Source organism: Vicugna pacos, chromosome 11 (assembly GCF_048564905.1).
Source record: "Vicugna pacos chromosome 11, VicPac4, whole genome shotgun sequence".
Taxonomy (NCBI): Eukaryota; Metazoa; Chordata; class Mammalia; order Artiodactyla; family Camelidae; genus Vicugna; species Vicugna pacos.
In genome coordinates, this window is record NC_132997.1 from 14,946,915 (window position 1) to 14,965,842 (window position 18,928).

Here is an 18,928-nt window from a genome sequence, read left to right on the forward strand (position 1 = left end):
AGAGGAATAAAGCCAACTACGAAAGAATAATAAACAGAATATGGTAATCCAATCACAAAGGACAGTCATATTTGCTTACACATATTCAAGAAATCAAAATAATAATTAGTTCATTTGTGGTCTTATTATTATTGCTATTAATTTTAGATTCCTCATAAATGAAATCATATGGCATTTTACTTTCTCTTTCCACCACACTTCACTTAGAATGACAGTCTTCAGGTACATCCATGTTGCTGCAAATGGCATCTTTTATGGCTGAGTAGTATTCCATTGTAGATATGTATCACCTTGTCTTTATCCAGTCATGGGTTTATGGACATTTGTGTTGTTTCCATGTTTCTTGTTCTATGTCCCTTTTGTCAACAATTACTGATTTTCAATATTTTCCACCTTAAAATCCTTCCTGAAGGAGATGTGGTAACAGGAATCAAAAACACTTACAGCACAGGGTTGTGTGTGATGGGCCCTAGGGGCTTGGTAGGAAGGTTGGCAGAAAGGATTTCAGATTCTGATCAAATGATTCCTCCTCTTGTAGACCTGCTGACCGCCTCTCTCATGGCCTGCCCTACAAGTCTGACCAGGCCCTTCTGTGAATCTCATTGTATTGTGCACAAATTTTTTCCAATTGGTGTCATCCCGCAGGGACCTTAGGTGAGGCACCCAAGCTCCTGTGTTGGTTTCTTCCATCAGCCCTTAACTTCCTTGGGAGCCAGGACTGTCTCATTACCCCAAGGATCCCTAATGCCTAGTGAGATGCCTGACAAAGCTGGTACTTAACGAGCACATGGGTCAAATGGAAAAACGTGATCAAAGAAAAGGCCCTCGTTTTGCAGACATGCCTACTTGAGTACATAGGGTAAAATGACATGTTTTCTTAGATTTGCTGTAAAATACTTCAACAAAGGACAAGGAAAAGAAAAAAGGTCTGAATAAAGGAAATATGGAAATGTATGTGAATTCCTTAATCTGGGTGATGGGCTTACTGTACTATATTTATTGATGTATATTTAAGTTATTTTATAAATTTACTATCATTAGCTGAATCACAAGTATTAATACGTATTAATTGAAATCCTTTGAGCTGACCAAACTTACCCCACACAAAATCCTTAAGGTCCTAGTAGTCTGTCTTACAGAAACCTTTTCCCATAAAGACAGGGAAAAAGGGAAAGACAGATCCGTGCAGTATTTCCACATTGTCAAAAGACCAAAGACCGACGCAAAAGAAGAGATTCTAAAAAAGATAAAGAGGCTGAAATCAATGTCCTGAAAACCTAGCCAAGAATTCTAAATGGCCCAACTTAACTAACCTCAGCACTGCCGCATCAAGAATGGGGCAAGTAGAACTTTCAGGATTTTTTTTTAAATAAATAATGATCCAGTTCCTGCCACAGGCAATTATGATAAGTGTGAGTATAAGTTCTAACACCAACTAGTGTACAAATTATAATTTCCACTTGATTCAAACTGCTTCTTCTATAAAATCTGAATCTTTTTATTCTTAAGACAGATTTGTGGCATATGACCTAGTGATAAAATTTTCAACTTGCTTGTATTCAAAAAGTTCACCCATGTGAGAGTTTATTATATCAATTATTGCTTTTTGGGAAACCCATGTGCCTTGTCATTCTCTTTCATAAGATTTCCTGTGGAAAATTCCATCCCTCATTCAGGAAAGGGCTGAGCAAACGGTCTGATGGAAAACCTTCATACACTGCAAAACAAGAAAATGAAAATGACTGTGAGCAGCCCGTGAAGCCGGCAGACACACACAGTGCATGGATGTGTTCCCGCCTCAACATTCTGTAACCAGCAGGGAAAATGTCCATCTCAAGAAATAGACATAAACACTTTTCAGGACCTGAGAACACAATTTCCCTTTCACGGTTTAGTGGGCTTCCATTTAATTCTATGAGAAGTGTTTAAAACAACAGAACAACAGCTGAGATAGGGTTTAAAGTAACATGTCTTAGTGAAAATAAAGCCAGCTGATAGTTATCATTTTTATTTATTTCATCTCACTCTCCTACTTTACCTCCCCAACCTCCTCCACAAAATGTTGGTGAACGTCCCCTCCTGGGTTAGAAGGCTAAGTAGAAAATACCAATCACATGGAGGTGTGCTTCGTTGTTTTATTTTTCAAAAGAAACATGTTTCATTCATGTGATTTAATAATTAAGATCAAGAAATAAACTCTATTCAATAAATGGTAGCCAACACATGTCGTCATAGCTGCTCATCAGGTTTGGCCCCATGTTACACACATTTACATGGACATGTGACATATCCTGTCATGGGACATGGTGAGTAGGGACAGGGTCTCTGCTCTCACAGGGCACACAGCCTGGTGGGGTAGGTGGTGTTCAATCTTTGCCTTTTTTTTCTAACGTACTTACAAATTATGGGAAATGCTATTTAATAAGAACAAAAGGGTCAATGAAATTTTTAACTTTAATGAAAGTTAAAAATTCAAGGACAGTATTTAAGCTGAAGGAAGACAGGGTATCTCTTTGAAGAGCTGACACTCCACTGAGACCAAAAGGACAACTCCGGTGCTGCAGGTGAAGGGCAGGGGTACACTGATAAAGGGCTGATATCCAGAATATACCAAAATCTCTTTAAACTCAACAAGAAGAATGAATAATCTGCTTAAAAAATGAGCAAAGTGCCTCAACACACACCTCATCATAGAAGGAAACTAGATGCCAAAGAACTCTATGGAAACATGCTCCACAGCATCTGTCATCAAGGGGATGCAGACTGAAACAGCGAGGTACCACCGCACACCTGTCAGAACTGCCAAAACGCAGAACACTGACAGCATCGAATGCTGGTGAGAATGTGGAGCGACAGGAATTCTCATGCATTGTTGGTAGGAATGTAAAATGGCCCAGATACTTTGGAAGACGGTCTGGAAATTTTTTACGAAACTTAACGTACTCCTACCATATGATCCGACAACTGTGCTCCTTGGTGTTTACTCGACAAAATGGAAACTTACGTCCACACACAAATCTGCATACAGATGTTAATAGCAGCTTTATTCATAATTACCAGAACTCAGAAGCAACTAAGCAGTTCTTCAGTAAGTGAATGGATAAATAAACTGTGGTCCAGGCAGAAAATGGACTATTATTTGGTGTTAAAATGAAATGAGTTATCAAGGCATTGAAAGACATGGAGGAAACTTTAATGCATATTATTAAGTGAAAGAAGCCAATCAGGGAAGGTTCTGCAACTGCCTGATTCCAACTGTATGGTGTTCTGGGAAAGGCAAAACCACAGAGACTAAAAGATCAGTGGATGTCAGAGGCTAGAGGGGAAGGAGTAATGAATGAGGTGCTGCATGGGGCATTTTTAGGGTAACTAAGACAGACTACTCTGTATGATGCTGTGACGGTGGTTCCACGTAATTGTACATCTGTCCAAACCCACAGAGTGCACACCACCAAGTGTAAATCCTAGTGTCAACTAGGGGCTATGGGTGATGATGAAGTGTCAGTGTAGGTTCACCCATTGTCGCAAATGTACGCTCAGGTGCAGGCGTCAATAGTGAGGAGGCTGTGGGGACAAACTGCAGTTCAAACACCCAATCCAGCCCCAGCCACCACTGTTAATAAAGCTCGGTGGGTGTGTGGAGTCTCCGGCTGCTCTGGCGTCTGAACAGCAGAGCTGAGCAGCTGCACCAGAGATCAGGAGGTTTGCAGACCCTGAAATATTTACTCCCAAGCCCGTGACAAATACTCTGCTCTGTCCTGTTCCACATGAATCAGAATTCACCCTGATGAGACAGGAAAGCAGGGCCCAATCAAGGCATGGTTAATCGGACTGAAGCAATGTTTTAGTCCCAAAATCTTTGTTGAAGTCCTGCGGACCCAGCAACAGACTGTAGGCAGGAAGCGTCTGCAGAAGGAGTCGGTAGCAGGCCTTCCCGCCAGGCTCCGGGAGGCCGGGGGCCACGAGCTGCACGGGGGCCACCCGCTTGAAGAAGGCGGACTTGCAGTGGAAGCCGATTAACTCATAGAGCTCGGAGAGGATGCTACACCGCTGAATTCTCTCCCCGGAACGCTGAAGCACAGGGAGAAAAGCAACAAGCATCTGAACGAAACATGTAAGTGAAAAAAGACACGTAAGAAAGATTTTCCCATAAAACAGAGACCTGATGACACAGGAAGGAAGAGGAAGTATACTTCGTGCACTGACGGGACTGGATGCAGAAACGCATGGAAGCAGCGCTGTGCAGACGCTCCAGACCCCCTTCGGGCCCCACCTCTCCACGTTCAGCCAGTCCTCTACTTAGAAAGGCCTGTATTCCCTGAAACAGAGGAATCTGCTCCCTACACATGAGACGCAGAGAAGGGAAGGAGCAAAAGAAAGGGAAAGTAAAGGAAAAACGTTTCATCTAGACCCTAGGATTTGGGCGGGACTTTCACCAAACACACAACTTCTCAAAGCACAGAGCACACAGTGAGAGGCTGACAGAGTGACTGTGACTTCTGCTCCAAGCACCAGCTACCTGCCAGCACACGCTGAGCCCCTTACTGAATCATTACAATCATCTCAGAAATTATTACTACCCCGGCTCACAGGCAAGGAAATCTGAAACTCGGGGAGGAATTATTATCATTCTGGAAAATATCCCACGACCCAAAAGTGTCAGAGCCTCCAGAGACCCTGGACTAAAATGCTCCACTTCACCTCGGGCCCTGAGCCTCAGGCTGAGGACACGTCAGGTCTGCACGGGCCCAGAGCATGAGTCTGTGGGACAGGGAATGGTCCCACACGAAGTGCCAAGTCAAGGCCCTCAGAAACCTATGAAATGAAACAAAATCCCCAAACTCATTTCCAACCCACTGCCCTGTCTGGGACGACTGCTCGGCACATCTGCGCTGTCACCTGTGCACAGGCTGAGCAAGGGGAACAGACAGTGATGTGACGTCCCAGTGGAAGTGGCTCGGAGATCACTTCATCACAGGACAGACTCTCCCGGCTTCCAACGTTAACACTCCATTCCATTTCCAACTGGAAAGTAAGTTTAGACTTGCTTTCCTCTCCTAGAAACAAAGAGAGTGGTAACATCAGCAGCAAACTCAAGACAGAGGAAGAGTCTCCTGGTCACTTGCAAGGATAGGCCGGGGAGGGAACAGAGACAGGGGTCAGAAAGACCCGTGTTCCAGGCCAAAGTCTGCACATCACTCACTTTGACAGTTTACTTATTAATACAGGTGATAAAATCTAATTATTATTGTTGGGGTAACTAATTGAAATAACGTATGCCACTAGCATATGTCTAAAATCCTTCATGAGTATCCCAGAAATGGACGTGATCGTGGTTAGTTACTGTCTGCCATGTCTTGGGTGCTAAGCCCACATTAGCCAGCCAGAGATGTGCCAGAGAATGGCTCAACAGCCAGCAGCCTTCTCCAAGTTGGAAACTCACAGTGTCTGAAGAACAGGCAGTGGTGGATGCTTTGGGACACTCTGGAGGTAGCACTCCAGTGATGACTTTGAAAACCTGGGGAGAATTTAGGGGATCATACAGTTCACATACAGAAAACACATTCCATGTCTACCCACATTCATCTCTAGCCATGATGATTCAGAGAGGAAATACATATTCAAACGTACACCATTTTCCCTCATAAGTGCATCAAAACAATTTGGAAAGAATGTAACTTTCTTCTGTAGATCACACAGCGGGGATTACAAGGTTTGTAGTGACAGCCCTACTTGTAAAACATCTGCCAACTTATCTGGGTCCACTATCAGTCCATTCGAAGAGAATAATGGAAAAGAACAAAGCCAAGCTAATACGCTCCGGTCTTTGGTGGGTTGCAATGTCACAAAGGAGACGGACACGTCATTAAAGAACCACTCTGCCGTGATCACGGAGCCAGGGAACAGGGTGAGCGGCAAGATGTATGACGCAGCCACAGCTGTGCCCATGCTTCTAGGCAGGTACCGAAAGTCACCTCGACAAGGTGTCAAATGCTTGTGCCCACGTCCTCATCACCTGACATGCATTTAAGGAAATGAAAACCTATAAACGAACAATACCTTTGGTGGGCACACCGCCCAAATAGCAAAGTCATAGTTTGACAATTGGCCATCTCAGTTCCCTGGGATTCATTCTTGAAGAACCTTAAAAACCACTCCTCTGTCCTCAAGAAGTGCTGCCTACTTGTCCTATCTTTGGCTCAGGGATACAGCACATTCACGTGAACTTTAAAGTCTGCACAGATTTGACTGCCTTTCTTCAGGTTCACTTGTCCATTCTGAAGAGGCCTGAGTTAACTCCATCCTCTGTAAGATCAGTTCCCTCCAGTGAAAACTCATCGAGCCTGCAATTAAAAGCCAACTGAACAGGACTGTCCTCAGCTAAAAATGTCACCCACCCTTCACTGCTTTCTTAATTTCCTTTCCTGGCTAATTGCAACAGACTAAAACCTCCCTCCACCCAGCTCCCCAACTATGTCAAACAGTAAGTAAGGTCCATAAAAGAGGAGACAACTTCATAATCACCTCTGAATTCCTAGCATATACTAAAGTCAATAAATAGAACTATGATTATGGCTTCTTTCCTTTAAAACGTTTCTGGTTATTTAAATGAGACCTTGGAAGAGAGCGGTTTTGGTCTAGTATCTTGATCCAGAAGACTCAGGAGGCCTTTTTCGGAATGGCTGTCCACTGATTCATTCAAAACACAACTTCTCATTCCGGGAGGAGCTGTGATTTTCTCCCGGGAGTTTGTGGTCACTCTCATGCCAGAACAGCTTTAAACTAAATCCTTACTTTGGATTTGTTATTTTCCCCCTTTCCAAAAAAATTGACTTTCCTTAATTTCTTGCCTTGAGGAATAATTTTTTTCTTTCTTTCTAATTCACCCTTTATTAAACAGGCTTCTCAGGATGTGCTTGGCCTTACATAGGATGAGCCATCCAACTCCCAGTGTGAGAGGCCTGGGGCTCACCTCCTGCCCTCCTGTCAGGGCAACTAACACTCAGTTCAGGAGCCAACTGGCACCCAAGGGCTTCTAAGTCTCGCTTATCTCCCAGAATCCCTGCTTTTTGGTTGGACTTGGCTTCTGAGGATTTCCCCTCACTTTCTAGAAAATTAGCTGTACAGCTTGAAAGATGAGGAAGGAAGGTTTTATTTCTTAATCAGCATTATAAGGAACTTGTGTAATGAAGATTTTCACGAGTTTCTAGAACCCTCCATTGCCGAGACAGAAAACACAATAGATATTTTCTAAACTTAGGTATCATGTGCAATTTTTCTTTGCTTTTGTTTTCTTAAATACTAACAGACATTTTTTAATTAAAAAAAATAAGGCCCCAAATAGGATAGAACCTTGAATGGCAAACAAAATTAAAGGGCAAAGACAGAAAAATGATAAGTACTCTACAAAGTTAATAGAATACATACACTATGGATCAGATCAGCAATTCTCAGTAACAGACAATTGAAACATGACCATGAGGAAAAACATCTCTCCTGTCAGGAGATGGCCAACAGAAAATAGAATTAAAACAACAAATTAAAATTCTAAGTCTGGCGAAGTATAGAAGGCTACCAGCTAAAAGTGTCTTCTTCTGGAAAAGAGGGAATCTCACCAGCTCTTTACTGTGGAGCCTGAGCCTAGGGGAGGGCGGTGAAGTGAGCTCTATAAGTACCCAATTAGCAAAGTGAGTGATGAATAAAGAGACATGAGCTTTGATGACAGAGATGATACTACTATTCTCTTGTCCTGTAAAGTATGTCTTCAAGCTCAGTGATCAATACCTCGGCGTCCTCAGGGATTTAGATTATAGGAAAATGCACAGCCAGGGCCCAGACCTCCTCTGTGAGCTTGGGACACTGCACTTAGATGTCTCAAGGGCACCTCCAACTCTACCTGAACAGAGCTGACTTCACGGTTCTCTTCCCATAGCTGTCCTGGCCTGGGATCCTGGTCGGGGGGGAAGGTCTCTCTGCCTCTCCCAGCTCAGGCCCATCACTCACAGATGTGACTGGACCCCTCCTTCAGGGCCCAGATTTCCTCAGTCACCAAGCCCCACCACCCACACCTGTCCTAACAGGTATTCACAGGCACTCACTTAGTACTGACTCTGGGCTGGGGACCACGCTGCACACTATGCGCATGTTATCTCACTGGATCTCCACAACAGTCCTGGGAATTGAGTACATCCCTGCTTCAATTGATTAGATAAATTGTTTCACTTCCTTGAGTGCGTCATCCAAAGTGACACGGCTACTGAACCACAAAACTGGGACTGAAAACCACTTGAAAATTGAACACTGTTACACCTCACAGCCACCCTACTCTGATTCATCACATCACCTCCTGCCGAGCCTACTGAATGTTTGCAAGCATTCTACAAACACAAAAGTGATCTAGGAGAGCACCCCACTCCCCTACTTAAAATCTGTCAGTGACGGTCCACTGCCCTTAAGAAAAAGCCCCACCGGGCCTAAGCACAGCCCAACGGTCCGGCATCCTTGTTCCCTGCGCGGCCGCGCCGTCTCACCCACCAGGCAGCACTACACGTGCCGTGTCCAGGAAAGGGATGCTGACTCCGTACAATCCGGGGCTCTTCTCACTCGAACAATGATCACCCTCCTCAGTGGTCACCTTCTTCAATGCTGACTCAGAAAAATGTTTTCTCAGGATGAATCAATATCTTTTTCCTTACAACTTCCAGTCATTGATAATGAGCTCCCCCCAAAAGAGAGTAGACTTAATCCTCAGTCTCCTTATCTGTAAAGTGGGAATAACAAGGAAATATGTGAGGTTTTCAGAGAAATAAAATTCATGTGAGTCTGAGGGACAACTCCCAACATACAGTAAGCTCTCAATATGTGCTTACTTAGTATTAATGAGAATATGTTGCATTCCAGCAACCTTAAATCAATGTTTTATGGCTTTGTCCAACAGACTACTGACAAACTGCTGGACGAAACCCTTTGAGCAGATCAGCATAAGCGTATTGGTAGAGGTAAGCGCTGACTCCAGTTACAGCTGCAGACAACCAGCACTACTGGGCGGGGGCAGTTTGCTCAAACTCTTACATGTTGTTAGAGCATTAAGTTGTAGTTATTGAATAAAGAGAGGTGTTCTTTAGTCAAAGTTCCTGAAACATAAATCTTCAAAGATAGATACAAATTAGGTTTCAAGTACAACATTCTCACTAGAAATTATTTGAAAATGATAGTCTTAGCTCCTCTGCACATCAGAAGGGCTTGTTATTAATGTATCTGACTATGTACACTGAAAGGATTGTTTAAAAGAAATTAAGATGAAGCCATCTTAAATAAGCTCTCAGTATCATCTGCACAAAGCCCCACCCAAGGGTCTCATTTCTCACTTCCACATAGGTGTTGAGGTACTTTAACCTGGGTCTTGGTTTCTTATAACATGGGGGCGGGAAGAGTTGTGGATAGATTTATGTAGCAAATATAAACCTAGTGTAATTTCTTTGTAGGAATCCTAGAAATAAACAAATTGATATATAGTCCCACGCTTAAGAGGCTCAGCCTTTCCATTTACAACAGCATTAAAAATAAAATGAGAGATACATTTAACAAAAATTTACAAGATTTGCACATTGAATATATTGAAGTATCACCGAAAAAATTTTAGAAGATCTACATATATGGAAGACATCCCATGTTCATGGAATGGTAGACAATATTGTTAAAAATGTTTAGACTCCCCAAAGTGATCTACAAATTCAATGGAATCCCTATCAAAATTCCAGCTGACTTCTTTGCAAAAATAGAAAAAACTGATCCCAAAATTCATATGGAAGTGCAAGTGACCCTGGTCAGCCAAAACAATCTTGAAGAAGAAGAGCAAAGTTGGAGGACTCACTTTAAAGTTTACTACAAATCTATACTACTTATGTCATTATGGTACTGTCATAAGTTTGGTTACATAAATCTATGAGACACAGTAAAAATTCCAGTGGGAAACTTACATTACAGTCAGTTTTCCACAAGGTTGTCCTCAACACTCCATTGAAAGAATCGTCTATTCAACAAATAGTGCAGGGACACCTGAGTATCTGCAGGCAAAAGAATGAATCTAGAATCTGGACTCCCATATTGTATATAACAAATAAAAATTAATTGAAAATGGATCACAGACAGAAACGTAAAAACTAAACCTATAAACTTTCTAAAAGAAGACATCATATAAATCTTTCAGGTCCTAGGATAGGTTATGGTTTCCTAGATACAATACCAAGAGCACAAGTGATTAAAAAAAAAAGCAGATAAACTTGACTTCATCAAAATTAAAACCATTTGTTACAAAGGACATCATCAAGAAAGTGAAATGAAAGGGGAAGGAGTAGCTAAAGTGATAGAGTGCGTGCTTGGCAAGAAAAAAAATAATATTAAATAAATGAATAGATCTAATGACCTCCTCTATAAAGAAATTGTTTTAATGTTTAAAAAAAGTAAAGTGAAACAACAATCTGCAGACTAGTAGAAAAATTTTGCAAAGCATGTATCTAATAAGAGACTAGTATCCAGGATATAAAACAAATGCTTACAACTGACCAATACAAAGAAAATTGACCCAATTTTTAAATTTGCCAAGGATTTAAACAGACACACAAATGGCCAATAAGTATATGAAAAGATGCTCAGCATCACTAGCCAAATCAAAATCAAAATGAGATCTCATTTTACACCCACTAGGATGGTTATAATCAAAACATGGACAATAACAAGTGTCGGTCAGGAGGCAGAGGAATGGGAACCCTCAATATGCAGCCATTGGAAAGAGGCAATGGGGAAGCTTCTTTGGAAAAGCCTGGTGTTTCCTCAAAAGTTTAGTGTTATCATATGGCTCAGCAATGCTACTCCTACATATAGGGTCATCCCTCAGTATCCTCCGAGGATTGGTTTCAAGAACCCACTACCCTGGATTCCATAATCCAAGGATGTTTGAGTCACTTTACAATCAGCCATCTGGATCCATGAAGTGGAAACTACAGATATGGCGGGCCAACTGTACAACCAACAGAATGAAAACATATTCTCACAAAAATTTGCATATCAATATTCATAGCAGTATCATTCAGAGTAGCCAAAAGTTACAAACAATGTCCATCCATCAATGAATGGGTAAACAAAATTATCAAGTATAGTCCCAAAACCTTTTGGTCATTGAATCTTCGACAAAGGAGGTGAGAACATACAATAGAGTAAAGACAGACTCTTCAGAAAATGGTGTAGGGAAAACTGGACAGCAGCATGTAAATCAACGAAGTTAGACTACTCCCTCACAGCATACACAAAAATAAATTCAAAATGGCTTAAAGATTTAAACATGTAGACAAGACACTACTAACCTCTTAGAAGAAAACTTAGGAAAAACATCTGACATACATCTCAGCAATGTTCTCCTAGAGCAGTCTACTCAAGCAATAGAAATACAAGCAAAAATATACAAGTGGGGTCTAATTAAACTTACAAGCTTTTGCACAGCAAAGGAAACAGTAAGCAAAACAAAACGGCAACCTATGAAATGGGAGAATATATTTGCAATAAATGAGACTGACAAGGGCTTAACTCCCAGAATACATAAACAGCTTTTACACTTGATAAGAAAGAAAAATAAACAATTCAATCCAAAAATGAGCAGAAGTGCTAAAGAAACATTTCTCCAATGAAAACATAGAAGTGGCCAATAGGCACATGAAAAAATGCTCAATATCATTATCAGAGAAATGCAAATCAAAACTATAATCAAGTATCACCTCATACCAGTCAGAATAGCCATCATTCAGAAGTTCACAAGCAATAAATGCTGGAGAGGCTGTGGAGAAAATGGAACCCTCCTACACTGTGCGGGGAATGCAGTTTGGTGGAGCCATTGTGGAAAACAGTATGGAGATTCACCAAAAGACAAAAAAATTGACTTCCCCTATGACCCAGCAATCCCACTCCTGGGCATATATCCAGAAGGAACCCTAATTCAAAAAGACACCTTCCTCCAAATGTTCACAGGAACACTATTTACAATAGCCAAGACATGGTAACAACCTAAATGTCCACTGACAGATGACTGGATAAAGAGGTTGCACTATATTTATACCATAGACTACTACACATGCATAAAAAATAATAAAATAATGCCATTTGCAGCAACATGAATGGACCTGGAGAATGTCATTCTAAGAGAAGTAAGCCAGAAAGAGAAAGAAAAATACCATATGAGATGGTGGAATCTAAAACAAAACAAAACAAAACAAAAAAAGAGAAACTTATCTACAGAACAGAAACAGGCACAGAGACATAGAAAGCAAACTATGGTTACCAGAGGGGAGACGGTGTGGGAAGGGATAAATTGCGGGTTCAAGATTTGCAGATACTGTCTATGTATAGAATAAACAGCAAGTTTATACTGTATAGTACAGGGAAATATGTTTAATATCTTATAGTAACTTATGTTGAAAAAGAATATGAAAATGAAAACATGTATATTCCTATATAAATGAAGTGTTGTGCTGTAAACAAGAAACTGATGCAACATTATAAACTGACTAGACTTCAATGAAACTATTTTTAAATAGACCAAAAACAAAAAAAAAGAAAGAAAGAAAAGAATATTATTAAACCAAAAGAATAAGTTACTGTTTCAGGCTACAACATGGATGTACCTTAAAAAAGTATGCTGAAATAAGCCAGACACAAAAGGACAAATACTGCCCTTTAAGGTGAAGTGTATCTAAGTGTTCACTGTACTACTCCTGTAAATTTTCCGGAGGTTTGAAGTCTATCAAATTAAAAATATAGTGTATTATTCATTAAAAACATAAAACGATTCCTTACAGGAGGGCTTTAATAATAAATGAAGAAATGCATGTAAAGCTCCTGGAACAAAACTTTGTATGTCCACAGTCACTGCTGTCACTGCCACTCAGAGGGTGGTGACAGCGCTGATGATAACTGCCTCCACTCACTCCCCTGCAGACAGGAGTGAGGGCCTGGGCTCAGGCAGTCAGGGTGACCATGAACCTGGGTCAGACAGAGCCACGCCCCAGACTCTGTGTTACCCAACTTTCTTATACAAACTGCTACATGTAACGTAAACACGCTAGAGGGATGTATCTTACAACATAGGCAATACAGTCAATGTTTTACAATAACTATAAATGGAGCATCTATTGTACACCTGAAACTTATATCATATTGTAAATCAGCTATACCTTTAGAAAAAATTTAAAAATAATTTAAAAATGTTATAACTTTAATATCAGTCCGGTTTTTAAGTAACTACTAAACAGCTTAGAATATATAAAAGCATTTAAGTGTGATAAGTTTACTTACTTATTTATTTACTTTCAGCGTCCTGCTAAAAGAGAAATTAAACAATTTTTTAAACACAGCTTAACAACCATAACAACAAAAAGACACAAGTGAGAGTGAAGAGAAAATGGAGATTCAGTACTTAACTGAAACCAGGGGGAGGTAAAGTCATAAAAACGGATGCCATGAAGTCAGGGTAAATGTTAAAGGCCGACTAGATATTCAGCTGGAAGATTCTTGGCAGCTAAAGCAAAAAGAAAAAGATGATGGGGCGGGTGGTAGAGCTCAGATATACAGCCTGTGCATAGCGTACACGGGGTCCTGGGTTCAAGCCCCAGGGCCTCCACTAACAGATAAATACACCTAATTACCTGCACCCCCAAAAGAGCCCCAAAGAAAAGAACAAGAGAAATTTTTTTCCTAAAAAAAACCTGATATTAAATTTAGATTAAATACTTAAAAAAAAAATAGAAAAAATGAGTGATACAAGCGATAATGCCTGTGAGATAAATCTGCGGTGGTTGCTGGCAGGTCCCCCTGTCCCACATGGGAAAATCTGAAGCATCCTTCACACCACCCAGAGTCATCCTCAGCCCACCCCACCCCTCCCTCTGTTACATGCAGAAGCACAGGTAGGGCCAGGCCTTTGTTCTCTCTGTGTCCTCAGAGTGAGACAGGATAGAAGCAGGCAGAGCACAGCCATTCAAGGAAGGCCACAGCAATTAACATCAAAGTGGTGAAGGATCCAACTCCCAATAGGCCCTGAGGCTCAGGATGAAGAGATTTAAGTTCTAGCAGATCTTGAGCTTCATTATACACCCATTGTAATAGTAGCATGGTGAATAACACGCCCCCAGGCACCATGGCAGTCCCAAGGCTAGCCACAAAAGGTCAAAGTGTGGGAAATGGCCAACTCCCTGGGAATTCCATCCCCTTGCCCTTAGGCTGGTCCTTCTACTTTATAGCATATGGAGCCATCAAACCCATGAAAACCAGCAAACCAGCGCTGCTTCGCGGTCACCACTCTCTCTCCCTCTTCGGAGAAGGCCCACAATCTGTCTGTGGAGTGTGTACCTACTTTTAATCTGAGCATCAAACCCCCACACCTCGTGACGTTTCTCTTGCCTTTCAATGAATCTTTCTTAATAAATCTATTTACTCAACAGTGGCATGCTCTTGAATTCTTTCCTGCATGAAGCCAAGGACCCACATCTGGCGGGGCACATCCCAGGGGCTCAACCAAAGTCTGGGACACAGCCCTTCTCATGTCAAACGTATTTCTTCTTGTATCAACAGGACTGGGCTGTGAAGGGGGCTCTGAGGCCCCTGCTAAGGGACAGAAGCAGCCCCCAGGGCTTGAATTGGCGGGCAACCTCTCTGCCAGCAGGGGCCCTGGGGTCTGCCCGGTTCTCTGTGTTTCTTTGTTGTGCTGACTCCCCAGCCACAGATCGTTCTCGCTAGGCCTGTCCCCACAAAACCCTTCTCTCCAAAATACACGCACATCATGTCACAATCCTCTTGTTCAATCAGGAAATGTTCAGCCCACTTTTTCCTTCCCCAGTAAAAACCTAACTGTCCTCCCTCCAATCCCACCACTTCTTTCTTTGTGAGTACTCTGCACTCTCCACACACCATCCTGAACGCAGGTGCCTTGCTGGCTGGGACCTAGATGTTTGTTTTACACAGCGTGCGTAATTTCACATTCTCCTTTCTACCTTAAAAAGACTTTCCTGAGTCTCCCACTCCTCTGATTCTGAACTTCACAAACTGCTGTGTTTACGGTCACTATGTGCATACATCCCAGGTTTTGGCTAGGTTTCCTTCGCAAGACCTTCATTAAGGAGCTGCACCAAGAAGTTTAAAGAGGATATTCTTACATCTGAGCGAAGGAGCATGCATAAAATTTAAATGGATTTGAATAGACTATTAACCAGGGACAGAGATGTCGCAAGTCCTAGTCAACAGTGTCACGAGGCAAAATGTTCTTCAAAGGCTCAGAGTGGCTTCTGAACATGGAGTCAGCAGGGAGGAGGTGACAGGCAGTGAGTGGGGTGTGTGACACACCTTACGCTCCCCCAGCTGGGGAAGACTTGGAATTTTTTCTAGTTTTCCAATTTCTTACTACCTTTTTCTCTTATTGTCACATACCATTTCCTACGAATTAAGAAAATCAATGTCAGTCATTTGGGCCAATTGGGAGAAGCTACACGATGCCATTCACAGGGCTGGGACATGACAGCCACAACAGTCTAGGTTGAAAGACCAGTGGGGTTATTTCCAAGGTGATCACGGGCATGCAGCAAACTCCCCAGCTTCAATGACCTCATCTCAAAGATGGGGCCAATAAAACTACAAAGCAAAGTGCGTGATGCTTATGGCCGACATCTGTTTACTAGGTAAGTGCCCTTGAGAGCTGCCTCTTAATGGGGAATGAGAATGATCAAGGAGGCCCAGTCTACCTGGTCACAGGCGCCCTGCCTTCCTGCCTTGGTGCAGCAGCAGAGCTTGTTTAGCTGAGATGAACGCCCCAAGAGCAGCCCCGAAGGGGAAGCTCCCAGCGCTGCACAGCGAGGCCTGTTCCTTTCCTTCTCAGAGCAGATCACAGTTTGAAGTCGTCTGTTTTTATGTTTATCACTTTTGTAACTGCCTCCCCTCCAGAGTTTTGCTCAAGCAGCACAGGGCCAGGTGTGTCTTGCTGCCTGCTGGATATTCTGGGCTGGGAGACAGCCGACCACACATCTGGCTCAGGTGCTGAATGGAGAGGATAGAAGGCGTAGAGGCCCACGCTGAACTGAGGCCCCTGCACCCAAAATTATGGTCTGACTTTGGGCAAATTACACAGTCTTCTTTACCCTGAGATTCCTCATCTGTCCATGAAAATAACTGCCCATGGCACAAAGATTTATCAAGATTAAATGAAATCACCAAATTCACAACCTATTCAAGGGGTTACCAGTGCATCCTCAACAGACAAATGCTGCCTTTACGGCTCTGACACACGCGAATCGGGACGTCTGCACACAATGAACACTGCTAAGTGTCAGTGTGTTAAGTGCTTCATGTGTGTTATAATACTCTTTACAACTTACAACAATGCCAGGAACAAACGAATATTATCATGCCCATTTCACAGATTCACCAACAGGTTAGGAGAGGTTACATTCTATTCCAAGGCCCTATTGTGAGGAAATGGCGATTTAAACCTGAATCTCGGCCCAGGCCTGGGATCCACCTCTTTTCCATCCACCTGACAACTTGGCTATGAAATCCACCTGTCCAATACACAAGTATGCAGCCGGCCAGCTCTTAAATGCAATGTGTTCCACCGTTTGTCAATGTTCATTAGTTACCATAAACTGTTCTCAGAAACCACTACAGAAAAGAAAGGTGGGCTTATGTCCCTGCCCACAAAGAAAAGGAACTCTGCCTTCCCCTGTAATGTGCAGAAACCCTTCCCTACACCACCAAATAGTTTTGTATGCTTCCTCCATGATTATGTTTGTACACGGCTTATTAATTTAGAAGGTACCTGCAGTAATTCCATCTTGGTTGCTTTCCAGGTTTGCAGATTATCCATAATCAGTCTGTGAACGAAAATACTACAATGTGAATGAAAATACTGCAACCATGTCAGTAAACAAAGAATGCTGAACCCAAATCATCAGCGGCTGCCAACACACCCCAACAAGGACAGGCCTGCAGCCCAGCCTCTGCAGCCACTCACAATGGTGCCCTCTGAGCAGACACAGAATAAGAAAGAACACGATACTGGCCCTAGATATTTAGGTGCTTGTCTAAAGAATGAATTCAGTGAGTCCAAATGTTTGCTTCCTCCCATACATGGAAAAGCACTAAATTCTTGAACTTGAGATACCTGGCTTTCTTAAGATAACAAGCAATCTTTTATTGTTGCAGCTACTTGGTCTTTGTTGTAAAGCTCCTATATATCCTAGTTCCTCCTCAACCTCTTGGGAACAGTCCCTCAGAGCGATCTGAGAGGCTGTCATCCCGGCTCGAGTCCTCCCGCCAAATAAAACATAACTCTTAACTTTTAGGCTTCACATATATTTCAGTCAAAAGTTTTGGACACCATGAAAGGACCCAGAGCAGACTTCTCTCCACCTGAACTCTCCGAGTAACCGGAGCCTTGGTACCAGCAGTGGCACTTTGTGTCCATCCGCCTCCTCTGGGAGTCCAGATGAATTTGGGTGAGTCTCTTCTAGTTCTCGGATCTCACGTATTAGTTGATGATCCTGAGTTTTATTTGGCGGTGTAACCAGGTACCTGGCCCTCCAGTTGAAAGAGACTGGGGGGAATTACCGACCCAGTGGAGACATACTGGGTGGGGCCTGGTTGAAAGGTAACAGGAAACACCCACCTAGAGGAGACACCGAGGTGGGTATGGTGGAAACATACCAGGAAAATAATCAACCAGTGGAGACGTCCTAAGTGGGTCCACGTTGAAAGACACTGGGTTCAGGACTGATTGGTTAGGTAAGAGGCGGGTCTAATGTCCTCAATTTGGTTACCTGCATTGAATTTTTCGGAATAAAAGTAAAACTCTTATGAGGAAACTTTCAACTCCAAAAATGGGTCCCTCCTTCTGGCTGGTAACAGATTTCTCGGGTGATGGAGAAATTTTCTGGAATGGTAGAGGCAAAGACTTCATGCCATAGTGTTGTCCCTGCGTTAAATCTTACTAGCAATTTTATTCTGAGAACCCGACCTTACAATGGGGAATAGAACTTTCAAAAAAAAAAAAAAAACCACACAGAACAGAAAAGAAAAAGAAATGACAGATTGCCAGCCTCCAACTAATACCCTAGCCAGGTTTATATACATACAAAACTTACAACATTAAGTACGAATTAGAAAAAACGTCACTCTGAAAGTAACTAACCAGGCCTGATAAAATATTTTTTGGAATTCTGAACTTATAAGAACAAAATCCCCTTTAGGGGGAACTTGGATTTCTCTTCCTGTGTCCTTGAAATGTAAACGTTTTATCTTTCTCTGGGTGTTTTATGTGTGTGTATGTATGTATATATGTGTTTCCTTTTTTTTAAATGAAAGCTTGGACTCTGCCATATAAAAGATACAAGTATTGTTTACATATGGTGGCCACGCAAATAAATTGGGATTCTCAACAATCCTTTGATTGTACCAATTTTCAGATATTTTGCCATCTTAACCTTTGTTTCATCAGCCTGGATCACAAAGGCCTTTAGCTTTTGGAGAGTAAACTTTTGAATTTTATTTAGGCAACACCCCCACCCTCATGTGGAAAAGCCTTTTCATCTTATTCATTTAAAATCACTATATATATATACACACACACATATACATATACATATACATATACATATATATATAAAATTTGATGGCCATATGATGGATCCTTTAATTTGGGAAAACTTTTAAATTGGTGAAAGTTGAAAGAGCTCTCATTATAAACAGCTCTTTTATTGGTACCTATTAAAATCAAGTTTAAAGGTAGAAAAATATATCTAATGGTTAACCTAAGAACTTAGTTAAAAAAAAAAACTGGTTTGAAAAGCTACATTTGTATTTTTCCATTCCAATCAATGGTTTTAGAGATGCTAAA

The 18,928-nt window shown here is 41.9% G+C and overlaps 1 protein-coding gene across 1 annotated transcript in view; it reads right to left on the reverse strand.

The window, feature by feature from the left end:
• Positions 1 to 3,547: 3,547 nt before the first annotated feature.
• LOC116278522 (trafficking protein particle complex subunit 9-like) overlaps positions 3,548 to 18,928 on the reverse strand; it is a 115,960-nt gene continuing 100,579 nt past the window's right edge. The window contains exon 12 of the mRNA XM_072972266.1: positions 3,548 to 4,071. Within this exon, the coding sequence (XP_072828367.1) occupies positions 3,823 to 4,071 (249 nt within the window). The 3' untranslated portion in view covers positions 3,548 to 3,822. The remainder of the gene's footprint in view (positions 4,072 to 18,928) is intronic.